The sequence below is a fragment of the Pongo abelii genome, chromosome 15 (assembly GCF_028885655.2).
Source record: "Pongo abelii isolate AG06213 chromosome 15, NHGRI_mPonAbe1-v2.0_pri, whole genome shotgun sequence".
Lineage (NCBI taxonomy): Eukaryota > Metazoa > Chordata > Mammalia > Primates > Hominidae > Pongo > Pongo abelii.
Genome location: NC_072000.2, coordinates 73,123,865 through 73,140,074, shown reverse-complemented (window position 1 = coordinate 73,140,074; position 16,210 = coordinate 73,123,865). Strand labels below are relative to the sequence as shown.

Here is a 16,210-nt window from a genome sequence, read left to right as displayed (position 1 = left end):
AAGGAGGGGAAGGAGGAGCAGGGGGAGGAGGGGGAACCAGAGGCCCAGGCGGCCAGACCACGAGGGCCTCTCTGGCCACCGGCTTTGACTCTCAGGGAGGTGGGAAGCTGTGGAGGTTTTTAGCAGAGGGTGATATGGGGTCTGGGGATTTACTTGGTCGTTCTGTGTACTGTGTACATTTGCGAGGTTTCTAGTACGGGGTGTGATAAATAGCCTCGCAGCAAGTGCATTCATACAGGAACCTTACTCTGCATTTCCGTTCATTGGCTAGGGATAGATTCCTGGAGATAGAATTATACTGCCAAAAAGCTGAGCAATTTTAAGATGCGTGCTCCTTGTGGCCAAATTATTTCCCAGATTAATTAATTTCCCAGAAATTATTATTATTGTTTTTTAAACCAATTTACACTTCTAGTGTGGTAGCCTTGCTGACATCAAGGCATGTGGTTTTTCAACTTTGGGTTTTTGTTTTGTTTTGTTTTGTTTGTTTTTAAGAGACAGGGTCTTGACTTGTCGCTTAGGTTGGAGTGCAGCGGTGCTATCACAGCTCACTGCAACCTTGAGCTCCTGGGCTCAGTCCCCAGTCCTCCTGCCTCAGCCTCCCAAGAAGCTAGGACTACAAGTGTGCACCACTGCACCTGGCTAATTTTTTCATTTTTTTGTAGAGACAAGGTCTCCTATGTTGCCCAGGCTGGTCTTGAACTCCTGGGCTTAAGCGATCCTCCCACCTTGGCCTCCCAAAGTGCTGGGATTAAAGGCATGAGCTACTTCGCCCAGACTAACTTTGTTTTTTAACTTTGTTTTTTAACTTTGCTAATTTAATAGCTGGGAAGATGATCTTATTTCTTTGATTACAAGTGAGATTGAACATTCTTGTGAATTGGTTATTTGTATTTCATGTTTTATGTTTTTTTGTCTTTTGCCTATTTATTGAGAGTTTAGTATTTTTGTCTTTTCAATTTAGATGAACTCTTTAAACCATTGGAAATAACAAATGAAAGTGCATTTTTAAAAATATCAAAGCTTTATGAGCCGATTCCTTTACTTTTTTATTTTATTTATTCATTTTTTTAGAGAGGGTCTTGCTTTGTTGCCCAGGATGGAGTCACAGCTCACTGCAGCCTCTGCCTTGGCTCAAGCAATCCTCCCACTTAAGCCTGAGTAGCTGGGACTACAGGCACTACTATGCCTGTTTAATTTTTGTATTTTTGTAGAGGTGGGGTTTTGTCATGTTGCCCAGGCTGGTCTTGAATGCCTGGGTTCAAGCAATCCACCTGTCTTGGCCTCCCAAAGTGTTGGGAGTACAGGCTTGAGCCACTGTGCCAGGTCTATGAGTTGATTCGTAATGAGTAGTACTACCTCCCCACAATGTGGACTGCAAAATGCTGGCTGGCTGTGTTGCTTGGTAGCAAAAGGGGTTGCATGCTGCTACAGCTCTCTGTTTCTCTCCAACCCAAGCATTTGGATGTGGGACTGTGCCCCGCCTGGTGTCTGGGGCTCTGGGAGGGGCATTTTTACTTCCCTGTTTGCAAGAAGGGTTACATCCTATTCCATGTCCAAAGTGGACACTTCTTCCTTTGCTCAGCATCCCATGCAGACTCAGCAGGTTACCCGCTGCCCTGGGAGGTGGCTGTGGCCAAGCACCGCTCCACAGACTATACCCTGCTGGTCATGGAGCAGCATACAGTTTTGCCCTCACTTTTGGGAAAAGGGCTAAGATGTTAGAGTATACCGTCCTTAATGGAAATCCACTCTTGTTTCAGGGGTTTGTGGGATGCAAGTCCTAGTAGGGTCAGGACTCCCTAGAAATTGATCCTTCTCATGGTTCTATTGGGTCTCCCCTAAAATTAATGTTGCAGGTAGGAAAAAAATAAGATATTCTTTGGGTACCTTACTCTTAACTGAGTGTGTCTTACCATGGGCCGGATTACTATCTCCTGGTCTGGAAGCAGGTGATGAGGGGGTGTGGAATCTACATTTGAGTATCACTTGTTCAACCACAAGACCATAAATTGCTCCATGTATTGGGCTCCTTAAAATAGGGCTTATTTATGTTGTATTCCCTGCCATTAGGCCTGGTATAGAAAAAAAGAGAAAATCTACTTCATAGAACTTGTAGATTCTAAAACTCTAAAAGGTGCTGCTTAGACTAAATATATTGGGTTATCTCTTAGCTGTGATCTTGAAGCTATTGTTTGATTTTTTTAAAAAAACATCTGTTTTAATACCCAAACGGCATTGTGAGGTTGTCAGTGGATAGTTCAAGATGGCAATTTACAAAACTTTAAGTTTGTGACTTTTTCTTGATTCCACTGTTTTTCCACGTGTGGGTGGCTGTTTTGAGAGCTGTGATTGCCCAGAGAGCCCCCGCTCACAGAATTGCCAGAACATTTGTGATTGCTTAGAAATCCTCCCCTCTTCTTCATCAGGCTGGGAACACAGATCAGGATTTCAAATGCCCCCTTCTCTGTGGCTTTCCCTGATGTACCCACTGTCTCCAACTAGGATTGATTACACCCTTTTTTTGTGCCCCAAATAGACTTCTCTTCCAGCACCTGTCACAGTATATTGCATTAACCTTAAGAAACATCCAGGCCAGGCATGGTAGCTCATGCCTGTAATTCCAGCACTTTGGGAGGCTAAGGTGGGAGGATCATTTGAACCCAGGAGTTTGAGACCAGCCTGGGCAATATCGTAAGACCCTGTCTCTACAAAAAATGAAAAAATTAGCCAGGTGTGGTGGCCTATCTGTAGTCCCAGCTACCCAGGAAGCTGAGATAGGAGGATCGCTTGAGCCCAGGATTTGGAGGCTGCAGTGAGCCATGATTGCACCACTGCATGCCAGCTTGGGTGACAGAGCGAAAACCCTGTGTCAAAAACAAGCAAAAATCCTGTTTCCCTCTAGAAGTAGAGCTCTGGAGTCTTTGATTCCTAGTGTGGGGCATGGAGTGCTGTGGGTGCTGAGGGAGTGTTAATTCTGTCCCCGCCGAGGCCCTTTCTGATGTGTGCTGCTGCTATTTCTGTAGAAATCGTGGATGGGAATGTGAAGATGACCCTGGGCATGATCTGGACCATCATCCTGCGCTTTGCCATCCAGGACATCTCTGTGGAAGGTGGGTTTCCGCTTTGTTCCATCCTGTGCCATCACCATCTTATCTCCCTCCCTGGGCTTAGCCTGGAGAACTCCCGCACCCAGGGCAATGGATGTTGATCAGGGGCCATGTCCTGGGCTTCTTGCTCATTTATTGGGCATCAGCCCTCTCTTCCAGTCAATGCAGAAAAAAGAACTATTTGCCATTCTGATTCTCATAGGTGTCTTGGCCCCAGGGAAACTCCCCACTTTGGGAAAGCCCATGGCTGCCATGGGGAAGTATATTGGAAAACCCACCTGGTTCTTGGGTTGTTAATCTGAAAGGGTGGGGAAATAGCGGCTGGGAGGAAGTGCCAGGAGGGGCGCTAACCCCGTCCTCCACTTTGCTCCCCTAGCACCCTCTAGTGGCCACTTCCCAGATCTGCAAGGGCCGCCATGGTCTGGAGAAGTGATCTCTGCACTTGATTCCACACTCGGGCAGTTTTTGAGCTTTATGTCTGCTATGCCTGTATTTATCTTGCATAATAATATTTATGTATTGCTGTGCATGTGATAAAACACATATACTGAAACAAACTTTTGCAAGATGAGATGGAGATAATATTTTTAAAATATTTGTTTTAATGGCATAGACATCATAAACATTTTTAATCAAAGGAATTTCTTAATGAAAACAACGTGGATTCAATTCAATTGCTTTGTGATGGAGATCTTGGTGTGACACTCTGTGATACAGCAATGCGGAGGTCCAAGTTCGGTTTATGGGTACTTGGTATTTAGGGTTGAAGTGGTTGGAAAGAGGGTCATAGTAGTCACCTGGGGTGTGGTTCTTGTTAATGATAGTGGATGTAAATCCATTTCTCAAATAGCCTTCTTGGTTTTGATTCTTTTGGGTGGACTTCCTGTCAGCCCTGCAGTCATCATTGTGTTACTCTTGTGATTTAGTTGACGAAGAGCTTAAGCTAAGTAGAAGCATTAGCTTTTCCAATTTTTAAATTGTCTGCTTTTGCTTAGGTGGTTATGGTCTTTGTAGGAACCCTTGAATGTCATTTTAAAGTCCATTCTGTGTGTTGAAAATAAATGAGATCATTCATTAACACAGTCCACTGAGTACCTTAACCTCCAATTCACAGGCATGAACACAGGGGTATATTAGTCCGTTTTCATGCTGCTGGTAAGGACATACCCGAGACTGGGTAATTTGTAAATAAAAAGAGGTTTAATGGACTCACAGTTCCACATGGCTGGGGAGGCCTCACAGTCATTGTGGAAGAGCAGGGAGAGCAAAGGGACCTCTTACATTGCAGCAGGCAGAGAATGAGAGCCAAGTGAAGGGGGTTTCCCCTTAGAAAACCATCAGATCTCATGAGACTCATTCACTACCATGAGAACAGTATGGGGGCAACCACCCCCACGACTCAATCATCTCCTACCGGCTCTCTCCCACAACACGTGGGAATTATGGGAGCTACAATTCAAGATGAGATTTGGGCGGGGACACAGCCAAAGCCTATCAGGGGGGTAGTGTGGTTTGCAGTCTTTCTTCTGTGCTGGGAGCTCCGTGAGCCCCCTCAGTTGCCTGCCTAACCTCACAGACACATGGCTGCTTCACACACAGAGGGCAGCAGTATTGATCTGTGCAGTAAATATAAGGAAACCTTATTGTTTAGATTAAAAACAAAATCTGTCTAGAAGTCCTAATGCTTTCTTCTCACTCAGCTGTGTGCACCCCTCAGGCTGTGGGATCCCCTGTCTGGAGACCCCTAGATGTGTAGATTTCCCAGATCAATCAAACCTTCCTCCCCAACCTGATAGAGGTTGCCGACTTATTTTGTATCATTACCATTTCTTTGAATAAAAGAGAGTAGGGGGAGATAATTCTTGAAGTTTGAAAAGCTGTTGTCTCAAAATTTACATGTGTAACACAACTAGCTCTGAAAAGCTTCCCAGCTTGCTTTTTCTGTTTCTCAAATAACTTCTCAAACTCTGTCAAGGGAGTAGACTTGATGGCCAGGGCTCCTCCTTCAGTAGCTGCAGGGTTGGCATCAAGGGGTCACAGTGGGGCTTCCTATGAACCGGCATCCCTCCCTCCACCAAGTCAGCCCTCTGACCTCGCTGCCCATCCCCTTCCCCACAGAGACTTCAGCTAAGGAAGGGCTGCTCCTGTGGTGTCAGAGAAAGACAGCCCCTTACAAAAACGTCAACATCCAGAACTTCCACATAAGGTGAGTGCTGGGGGCTGAGGGGCTCTCACAGAACCAGGCTGCCTCCCCTGGGAGCTCCCAGACCCCCTTGGCTGGGTCAGTCTCAGCTTTAGAACAAAGTGGAGACCGTTGGGGGAAGAAGTAGCTTTCCTTGGGAAGGGGATGTCGCCATCCCTCTGAATCCCCCCATCTCTCTCCCTGCAGTGTCTTAGATGGGGCTGCTGCCTGATATAACTTTGGTTGATGCTTTTGCTACTGGGAGTGCCCCCAAGGAAATTGTCCAGGAAGTCCTAGCCCAGGGCTCTGGAACAGCAGACTAGGGCCATAGGCCTTGGTGGGGGTAGGGCTGGATATGGTGGGTTTATCTCAACTTGCCAATCCCCCCACAAAGTCTTGACCCTAGTGCCTGGGATTTGTGGCAGGAAGAAATGTCCCTTCCCATCCTGTCTTCTAACTCCTGCCCCGGAAAGCTCTATGTGTTCATCTCTCTGGTGTCCAGGAGGCCCCTGCTTTGCCCTGGTTGCCCGTTTGTTCAGCCTCATTTACCAGCCTGCCCCTTCTTCTCTCTCCCCGGGCAGCTGGAAGGATGGCCTCGGCTTCTGTGCCTTGATTCACCGACACCGGCCCGAGCTGATTGACTACGGGAAGCTGCGGAAGGTATGTGTGCCCACCTGACCACCCGCTTTGGGTCCCTGGCAGGTGGGGTGGGAAAAGAGCAGGACTAGGACCCTTGTTGTGACAGTCCATGGTCCAACCTGAGCAGTGTTGGCCTCTTAGAATAGCCAGACAGAGCCCCAACTGGAAGTGAAGAGAAAACACCTTCCCTGTTAGGGCAACTTCATTACCCTTGTGCATGGTGTGTGTGTACTTGCACACATACACAGCCCACCAGGAAAATATCACAGCTGGGACAGCAGCTTTGTCAGAGGGATGGAATGATACATGGTGTTTCTCCCTTCTGTTTTTCCGGGATTTGTAAAAAGGAGACACTATTTTCATAATTGAAAACATCGCATATTTTAAGAGATGGTTCGTCCCCGCCTTGTCCTTTGACCTGCTGTGGGGTCCTGGGCAGCTTATCCCACCCATGGATTTGGTTTCCTTTATTGCTCAAGTTTGGCTGGGGGGTTTTCTTTTGGTTTCACTCCCGCCTTCAGCATGAACCTGCAGTGATTTTTCTTGAGCGAGGTGTGTGGAGTGGGGACAGATGCGGGAGTGGGAGCTGTGTTTCTAGCCTCATGGTGGTTCTCATTGTCTGAGCTGGTTGGACGACACTGCCCTGGACCTTGAAGAAGCCTGTCCTGGACCCTCTGACCACAATCTCCACGTTCCCTCCTGGACCTTCTGACCATACTCTCCAGGTTCCCTCCCAGACCCTCTGACCATACTCTCCAGGTTCCCTCTTGGTCCATCTTGGTGCCAAGAGGCCGCATGGCATGGCCATCCAAGGAAAGACCCTTCCCACGCCCTGAGTTGGTGACCTGGAGTTGGGGTTGGAATGTCGCCTATCTGTGCTCAGATCTCTTGGCAAGGGAGGCTTCAAGGAGCGGCTGGACTTGTGTGTCTCTACTTCCCCTTGACGCTGGAGAACACAGTGTTCAGTGTAGCTCTTGCCTTGCCTGGGCCTCCAGGAAGGGCGTCTTGCTTCTCAGTGGCCAGGAGAGGTTTAATATTGCTGGGGCAGGAGCTGCTGTGCAACTCATGGTGGTGGCAGGCCCTTTGTTTCGGGCGGGTGGATAGCAAGCTGCCGAAAAGGATCTTGAGGGAGGAAAGGAGCAGATTCCTATCCACTTCCCTGCACCGTGCCCCGCCCCACCCCCACCCCCCACACACTGCCCCGTCACCTGAAGCTTGAGGCTGAGGCCTCTGCCCACTGGAAGGGCCCATCTGCTGAAGGAGAGGAGCCACAGCAGGGGCCAGCCCTTCCCCAGCTAACCTCCTGGGGGAAGAGGATCCTTGGCCCACCTCTTCAGCTGCTTTGCAAGGAAAAAAAAAGAACCTTCCTGTCCTGCTGGAAAGTTGTGTGGCCAAGGGGGAATATCCCCTTGGCAGTTTTTTCTTTTGAAGGCATCACCACTTCCTATTCAGCTGATGGGCTTTGGTGACAGGTGTGCACGTATCTCTGTCCCTGCTTGGGTATGCTGGGGCGTCAGTGGCCAGCTCATCCACAGCTGTTGGACATCCCCACTAAAGGGGTCTGTGCTGACCGTGGCTCTAGAGCCCCCTCCCTTATTCTGAAGGATTTGGAAGCATCAGCCATTTGGGAGGTGAAAGTCCAGGGGTTCTTTCTGATACCCAGTTAGCGCTCTCCCACACACTATCCCTCTCTGTCTTTTTATTTATCTCTGCCAATTTCTCCCTGTTTCACTGTCTCTGTCTCCCCTTCTGTGTTTTTTTCTTTTTGTTTGAAATAGAGTTTCACTATTGTTGCCCAGGCTGGAGTGCAATGGCATGATTTCCACTCACTGCAACCTCCGCCTCCTGGGTTCAGGCAATTCTCCTGCCTCAGCCTCCTGAGTAGCTGGGATTACAGGCGCATGCCAGCACGCCTGGCTAATTTTTGTATTTTTAGTGGAGACAGGATTTCACCATGTTGGCCAGGCTGGTCTCGAACTCCTGACCTCAGGTGATTCACCCGCCTCGGCCTCCCAAAGTGCTGAGATTACAGGCGTGGGCCACCGCGCCCAGCCCCCTTCTGTTTTTTAATTGTAATTTTTTTGTAGAGATGAAGTCTCGCTATATTGCCCAGTCTGTCTTGAACTTCTGGCCTCAATGTGACCCTCCTGCCTCAGCCTCCCAAATAGCTGGGATTACAGGCACATCCACCACACCTGGCTTCTACTTTTTTTAATTCAGTATCATCATCAGTAAAATCCAGCCCAAATCCTAGCACACACCTGAGCCCAGTGAACCAGGAACACCCTTCCAGAGAACAAGGACGTTGTGAGACCAACTGGTGCCAAGGAATAGGGACAGAGGGCTGAGGGGCTCTGACTGGGAAGCTCTTCCTTCCTGCAGCAGCCATGGGTGGGCATGGGGCCCTGGGGTCCCTGGGACTCACATGGGGTGGGTGGGTGTGTACCTGGACCTGAGCACTGGCAGCTGTTGTTCAAGGCCCTGGATGGGAATGACCTTGACTACTTGGCAGTGTTCACCCTCCTGGCTGCTGTTGGAGACTTTCCCAGAGGGAGCAATTTCCTCCTGAAAACATCCTGGATGATGTATTTATCTTTTTGTTACCCTATACTTCTCCCTTTAGCAAACAGGGAAACTGAGTCCTGGGCCGACACAACCAGCTTGCTTTAGGTTAGTCTGGGGAACCAAGAATAGAGGAGAAGGGCCCAGCCAGAAACTCTTCCACTAAGGTTTTTTACCCTCTGCATTAAAAGCTTATAAAATAACTGTGGTAAAATATACAAAACAAAATTTACCACTTTAACCATTTTTAGATACACTTACTGTTCAGGGGTATTCCGTACACTCACATTATTGTACAACTGTTCCTACCATCCATCTTCAAAACTCTTTTCTTGCAAAACTGAAAGTCTGTACCCATTAAATGATTAAATGGTAATTCCCCATTCTTTCCTGCCTCTCCCCCCCCGCCCCGGCCTCTGGCTGCTACCATTCTGCTTTCTGTCTGGGAACCTCATAACAGTGAAGCCATATGGTGTTTGCCTTTTTTTTTTTTTCTTTTTTGAGATGAGGTCTTGCTCTGTCGCCCAGGCTGGAGTGCAGCGGTGCGATCTTGGCTCACTGCAACCTCTGCCTCCCGGGTCCAAGCAATTCTCCTGCCTCAGCCTCCTGAGTAGCTGGGACGCACCACCACACCCAGCTAATTTTTGTATTTTTAGCAGACACGGGTGTCACCGTGTTGGCCAGGCTAGTCACAAACTCCTGACCTCAAACAATCCATCCGCCTCGGCCTCCCAAAGTACTGGGATTACACGCGTGAGCCACCGCACCTGGCCTGTGTCCTTCTGTGTATGGCTTATTTCACTTAGCATAACATTCTAAGAGTTCATCCATGTTGCAGCATGTGTCAGAAATTCCCTCCTTGTTGAGGCTGAATAATATTCCATTGTATGTGTCACCACGTTTTGCTCATCCGTTCATCCATCAATGGGTACTTGGGTTGCTTCCACCTCTTGGCTACTGTGAATAATGCTGCTATGAACAATGGAGGTACAAAGATCTCTTTGAGAACCTGCTTTCAATTCTTTTGAGTATCTCCTCACAAGTGGAATTGTAGGACCATGTAATTCCATGTTGGATTTTTTGAGGAACCACCATCCTATTCTCACAGCATTTGACATTCCACCTACATTTATGTTGCATTCATCGCACAAGGATTACAGCTTCTCAACATCCTTGCCAAGCCCCGCTAAGTGTTCTTGCGAAGGTAGCAGAAGCCAGAATAGTCCAAAGCTGTGGCTATTTAAAGGAGCCCCCAAATTTCATGGAATGTGAGCACCAGAGGGGCTCCTGCTCCGAATCTTGACTGGTCTAGAGTTAAGAGCTCCCTACTTCAACTCTTGAGTTATGGATGGAGAAGCTGAGGTCAGGTTACCTACCCACAAGTCCCACTGGTTGGAGGCAGAGCTGAAACCAGAAGCCAGGATGGATGGCACCTAGGCCAATGCCCTGCCCGTAGCACACATTCCTTAGGAACTCCTTCCTATCCCTGACTCAGGCTGCAGACTACTTCGCCCCATTTCCCTGACTATCTGAAGCTTGAAGGGGGAAAGAGAATGCTTTAAACCTCCGAGCAGTGAGCCCCAGTGGTGAGACCAGCCTTCCACATCTGGAGCTGTCCCCTGAGAATCAAGCTGGGGCTGGGAGAAAGTCGCTCTGCTCCCCAGTTTGGGTGGCCACCCAATTGGGAGTAGCCAGTGACTTGTTGTGGCTGTCACTTCATCATCCCTTCCTCCTTTTCTCCCTCCAGGATGATCCACTCACAAATCTGAATACGGCTTTTGACGTGGCAGAGAAGTACCTGGACATCCCTAAGATGCTGGATGCCGAAGGTGAAAGGCGCTTTCCTTCTGTGTCTCTTGCCCATCCCCCACCTGCCGCTCAGTGGCTAAGAAGGGGTGGACCCCAGCAGTCCAGGGCTGGACGGGAGGAGGCCTGGTCTTCTGGGACCACATTTGAGGAGCACGGGGATCACAGCCTCTTGGGGATTCTTCCATTGTTCCCTGAGCTTTGGAGAGAGAGGTGTTAGTTGATTCTGCAAAGGGTTTAGGGGCTGTTCTTGCATCGATTGCCTGAGGATGGTTCTTGTCTTTGCCTTGGAGTCAGGATAGCAGGTGCTGGGGTGCGGGGAAAATTCGGCACAGTTTGGGATGGGAAGTTTCCCTTGCTGAGAGGTGCACTGTCTTAACCCTCTGAGCCCTGGGTGGTCTCTGGACAGCTGAGCTTAGCATCTCCTCTATGCCCCAGCTCTGACTGGGGCTGGCTGGACATGGTGTTTGCTCTCATCTGTAACCCTGGCTTCCTTCTAGCATCTTCTGAGGAGGGTGCTAGAAAACTATGGCTTGGACTTTCTCAGTGGTGCGAGTGTCCAGTTCTGACCTTGCTGGGCAGATCCCAGCCAGAGGCAGTGGCTCCATGTTGGGTAGGGAAGGAAGGAGGGGGCCCAAGTTGAGTGTTGACTTTTCTGTTCCTCACCAAGGACTTGGTGTCCCAGATGCTTCTAGCCAGGATGCCTGGATGGGGACACGTTCAGGGTTTGACACTAGAACATCCTTACCAAAGACTGGGCCTGGGGCTGGAAACCCAGCTCTTCCTGGCTGCTGACCCTGCCGTTGCCCCTCTCCCCATGTAGGGCTGGCAGCTCCAGGCTGGGGTCAGGCTGGGTCTTCTTGTCCCACCTCTGCGCTTGCTCTTTGGGAGGAGCCTGACTCACCACAGCCACTTCCCTGCATGCTCTCCTTGGCCCCAACTGCTCGGCACTGAAGGGCTAGAAAGGGGTTATGGAGACAGGAAAAGACCACAGTGGGGTCCAGACTGCTCCCTGTGTCACCCAGGCTGGAGTGCTGTGGTACGATCTCAGCTCACTGCAACCTCCGCCTCCTGGGTTCAAGGGATTCTCCTACCTCAGCCTCCCGAGTAGCTGGGATTACAGGCACCCACCACCGGCTAATTTTTATATTTTTAGTAGAGATGGGGTTTCACCAAGTTGGCAAGGCTGGTCTCGAACTCCTGGCCTCAAGTGATCTGCCTGCCTTGGCCTCCCAAAGCCACCAGTAGCTTCTAAAATTTCAAAATGTCATGAGGAAAATTTTCAAACACATAAAAACCCAGGCAGAAGCAGAAAGAATAGCATGATGACCTTTCCGATTTCCATCATCCAGATAGAAAGGCTGCTGAGGTCTTGCCACACTTTGTGTTTTTCTTGTTTTCTTTGTTGAAGTATCTTAAAGCAATTCTGAGATATCACATCATTTTACCACTGCATACTTCTGAATACATGCCTTAAAAATGGAGTTATTTTCTTAGGCAATGATAAAGTTATCACATTTAGCAAACTGATAATTCCATTTGATACCCAGTTCATAATGAAATTTCCCTAATTACCTATGACATTTCTTTGAGGGTTGGTTTGTTTTAATCAGAATCCAAACAAGGTCCATACTGGCATTCGGTTGTGTTTACAGCTTTTCCCATCTCTAGTACTTCTCTCCTCCCTTTGGCTTTTCCCATCTCTAGTACTTCTCTCCTCCCTTTGACCCCTTTTATTCCTGCCGTTGAACTTGCTGCAGAAATGGGGCCGCTGTCCTGTAGCAAGTTCTTTATCCTGGGTTTGTCTGCCTCCTTTGGGGCTTCATTTCACGTGTTCCTCTACTTACATTCCCATAAGCGCAAGTTGACGCCAGAGGCTGGTTAGATTCGGGCTCCACATTTTGGCAAGAAGACTTGGTGGTACTGTGAGCTTCTTTCTGCATCACATCGGGGGTGTATGGTGTTCTTGGAACCAGCTGGCTTTAACTCCAGATTTTTCTTGACAGACATCGTTGGAACTGCCCGACCGGATGAGAAAGCCATCATGACTTATGTGTCTAGCTTCTACCACGCCTTCTCTGGAGCCCAGAAGGTACCCGGGGCCCCCTGCTCCTTCCATGCCCAGCACACCTCCTGCTGGACCCCAAACCATGTCCTCCTGCCCGCCTCCACCTCTCCTGGTGACAGGTATCTGGATGGTCTGGTCTCGGACAGAGGCAGCCCCTGGTTCTGAAGTGGCGTGTTGTTCTTACCCGGCCCCTGTCCCACCCCACACCTCTCTCTCTCATCTTCTACTGTTAACAAGAAAATTGGGCAGCAGCTCACTTTCTGGGACCCAGATGACTGGCTTAAGCAGGAAGGGCTGTGTGCATGAGGCAGCCGGGGTGGTTCTGGAAGGCTACTGAAAGGTGAACAGGAGCAGCCCTTCCATGTCCACATCTGTTGAAGCCACTGGCTCGATAGAGCAGCTGGAGCTCCCTTAGAAGGGCAATGCTGGGAGACACCTCCAGTCTTCACTTACCCACTTGGCAAAGGCATCATAAAGCCCCACCTTTGTCCTGCTCATGGGCATGATTTAGCAGATCTGTCCTCAGCCCCCTTGGGCTCTAGTGCCTTCTCCTGTATCCTGCCTGGGACTCCCATGCGGCCATGCTGCACTCTGTGTTCTCAGACATAAGCAGAACCTCTGGGAGGAAGGGAGAGGGGGTGGGCAGCTGTGAGCCCTGTCAAGTGTCCTGGCCCAGTTTTGCTCCGGGAGGCCTGAGATTAAAGTTCAGTCGTGCAGGTTCTGCACCACACAGGGGTACCACGACTAAAGGGCACTGTCCATGCTGTGGACATTGAAGATTTGAGCATTTTCATCACCAGGCTTAGGCAGCATACACCCCTCCCCCAGACCTCCCTGGTAGGCAGGACCCCAGAAGAAGCACAACATCACCATGACTACAGAACCTTCACGTCTCATGTAGATCTCCTGCCCTCCACATGGCATCTGAGTGACCGTCTTAAAATGCATGATGAGGCTGGGCACGGTGGCTCGCGCCTGTAATCCCAGCACTTTGGGAGGCCGAGGCAGGTGGATCACTTGAGGCCTCCAGGAGTTCAAGACCAGCCTGGCCAACATGGTGAAACCCCGTCTCTACTCAAAATACAAAAATTAGCCAGGTGTGGTGGCGCGCACCTGTAATCCGAGCTATTCAGGAGGCCGAGGCCGTAGAATCGCTTGAACCCGAAGGGCGGAGGTTGCAGTGAGCCAAGATTGTGCCACTGCACTCCAGCCTGGGTGACAGAGTGAGACTCTGTCTCAAAAAACAAAAACAAAAAACAACCACAAAACAAAAAAATGCATGATGGGAGCCCCCGCCCTCTCCCACCTCTCCTGTGCTGTCCCTGCCTCAGACTCTGCTCACCTCCTACCCACTCCCTCCCCTGCTGTCTCTTTTTCTCTTTCTGCTCATTCCCTCCTTTTCTGTCTGTCCGTCTGTCTTGTGTTCTCTTTCTGTCCACCATGGCCGTTTGGGTTTATTCTGTGCTGCTGCCGCTGCCTACTTTCTCCTCTCAACCTCTTCTCCTTCTCTGTGCAGATGTGTAGGCACGCTAAGGCTGGATGGGAAGGCCGTGTGACCTAATGTTTCATGTCACGGCCACGCCTTCTCGGGTGCGCAGAAGGTGAGCTCTCCCTCGGCCTCCTCCACTCTCCCCTCTTGCCCATCTCTTCCGTCCTCCCTGGACACTCCAGCAGCAGGCCCTGGGATGGAAGGAGGGACTAGAGAAGCCCCTCCTTCTCCTGCAGGGGGACAGGACTCTGAACTTTGGCCAGGACACTTGAAGATGCCAGAGAACCCCAGCCTCTGAATGACCTTCTGTGTCTCTGTCCCTATGCCCTGGGCATAGCGGATACCACAAGTGAGAAAGAAGCTTGTGGTCTCAGCTTCTTCCCTGCACCCCGCATCAAGAGCCCTTATCCCAGGCAGCACAGCTCTTGGCAGTGCTTTCTATTTCCTTAAACATCCGGGACTTCTTCCCTCTCTCTCTCCCTCCTTCCTGCTCGAGCAAGGCCACCCTCGCAAATTTAGCCAGCAGCCAGAGCAGGGAGAACTCTTCCTGCCTTCTCCAGGGAGTCCAGACCAGAGCCCTGCCTGATGCTTCTCAACCAGGCTGCCATGGACAGTTGTGCAGGTTGCAGACTACTCACAAGTGCCATGTGTGTGCAGTGGACGATGGAGATTTGGATATTGATTACTAAAGTGATCCTGCAGATGGCGGTGAAAATGTCTTCTAACGAAATCAGTAGGACATTTTCCCAGTAGAAGTGCCCTTGGGGAAGAGGTAAAAAATGATCCAGAGACACCATATGGGCTGGCAGCAGCCCTGTTCCCTGCCTGGTTGGGCGCCCAAGACCCTCTGGAACTTCCTTCCAGGGCTCACTGGTGCAGGCCAGAGACAGGAGAGCAGCCCTGTCTGGAGGCTCTTTCTCATAGGTGTCCCCCCAGCCTGCCCAGTCCCTCTCAGCCCCTCCTCTGGCCTTCCTTCTGCTTGCTCTTTGTCCTTCCCACCTCTCCTGCTACTGTTCCTGTGCCCCTCCCCTGGCCCCTGGTGGCCAGGGTGTGAGCAGCTTCTCTCCCTAGCCTTGGTTGGCCTCCTGGCCCAATAGCCACGGGTGTGCACCTGCCCGTGTCCATGGTCAGGCTGAGCTCCCTGCTATGGTCTTTTCCCCTCTTCCCAAAGCTCCTTCCTCCTCTTCCAGTCTCTCCCCTTCTCCTTCAGGGGTCTGTCCCGGGCTTCATGCCCATTGATGCTGGCCTTCCCTATCTCTGAAGCCTTCTCTGTGTCCTGGCTGGTGACAAAGCTTGGAAGGGAGTGTGAGATGCGTGTGGGTGGAGCGGGTATGAAGTGGGTGTGTGTGGTGTATATGGGTATGGGGGGTTCTGAGGAGTGTGTGGTTTGAGGTATGTGTGGTGTGGGGGATGTGGTGGGTGAGATATGGGGTGTGTGTGTATGGTATGGATGTGGTGGGTGTGAGGTGTGTATGGGGGGTGTGGAGTATGGTGTGTGAGGTGTGTGTGGTGTGTGTATGGGGGGGTGGAGTGGTGTGTAAGGTGTGTGTCTGGGGGGTGTGGGGAATGTGGTGTGGAAGGGTGTAGTGTGTGAGGTGTGTGTGTATGAGGGGTGTATGGGGTGTGGGGACTGGTGTGTGTGGTGTGTAGGAGGTGTGAGGGGTGTGGTGTGCTGTGGGTGTGGTGTGCTGTGGGTGTGAGGTGTAGGGTGTGAGGTGTGTGGTGTGTGTGTGGTGTGTGTGTGGTGTGAGGTGTGTGGTGTGTGTGTGGTGTGCTGTGGGTGTGAGTTATGTGTGTGGTGTGTGTGTGGTATGAGGTATGTGGTATGTGTGTGGTGTGTATGTGGTGTGCTGTGGGTGTGAGGTATGTGTGTGGTGGGTGTGAGGTATGTGTGTGGTGTGTGTGTGGTATAAGGTATGTGGTGTGTGTGTGGTGTGCTGTGGGTGTGAGGTATGTGTGTGATGTGTGTGTGGTGTGCTGTGGGTGTGAGGTGTGTGTGGTGTGAGGTGTGGCATGTTTGGTGTGTGTGTGTGAAGGGGAGTGCTGTGGGTGGTGTGTGGGGTGTGGTGTGTGGTGTAGAGGGGTATAGTGTGCTGTGGGTGTGAGGTGTAGGATGTGAGGTGTGTGTGTGGTGTGAGGTGTGGGTGTGAGGTGTAGCGTGTGAGGTGTGGAGTGTTATGGTGTGCTGTGGGTGTGAGGTGTAGCGTGTGAGGTGTGGAGTGTTATGGTGTGCTGTGGGTGTGAGGTGTAGCGTGTGAGGTGTGGGTGTGGTGTGGAGTGTTATGGTGTGCTGTGGGTGTGAGGTGTAGGGTGTGTGTGGTGTGAGGTGTGGCGTGTGTGGTGTGTGTGTGTGG

At 50.6% G+C, this 16,210-nt stretch overlaps 1 protein-coding gene across 5 annotated transcripts in view; it reads left to right on the top strand.

The window, feature by feature from the left end:
* Positions 1-16,210, top strand: part of ACTN1 (actinin alpha 1) — a 105,349-nt gene that overhangs the window by 64,548 nt on the left and 24,591 nt on the right. For all 5 annotated transcript variants that reach the window (XM_024231894.3, XM_024231895.3, XM_054530230.2 and 2 more), the window contains exons 4-8: positions 3,027-3,113; positions 5,229-5,316; positions 5,874-5,952; positions 10,241-10,322; positions 12,306-12,391. In XM_024231894.3, the coding sequence (XP_024087662.3) occupies positions 3,027-3,113; positions 5,229-5,316; positions 5,874-5,952; positions 10,241-10,322; positions 12,306-12,391 (422 nt within the window). The remainder of the gene's footprint in view (positions 1-3,026; positions 3,114-5,228; positions 5,317-5,873; positions 5,953-10,240; positions 10,323-12,305; positions 12,392-16,210) is intronic.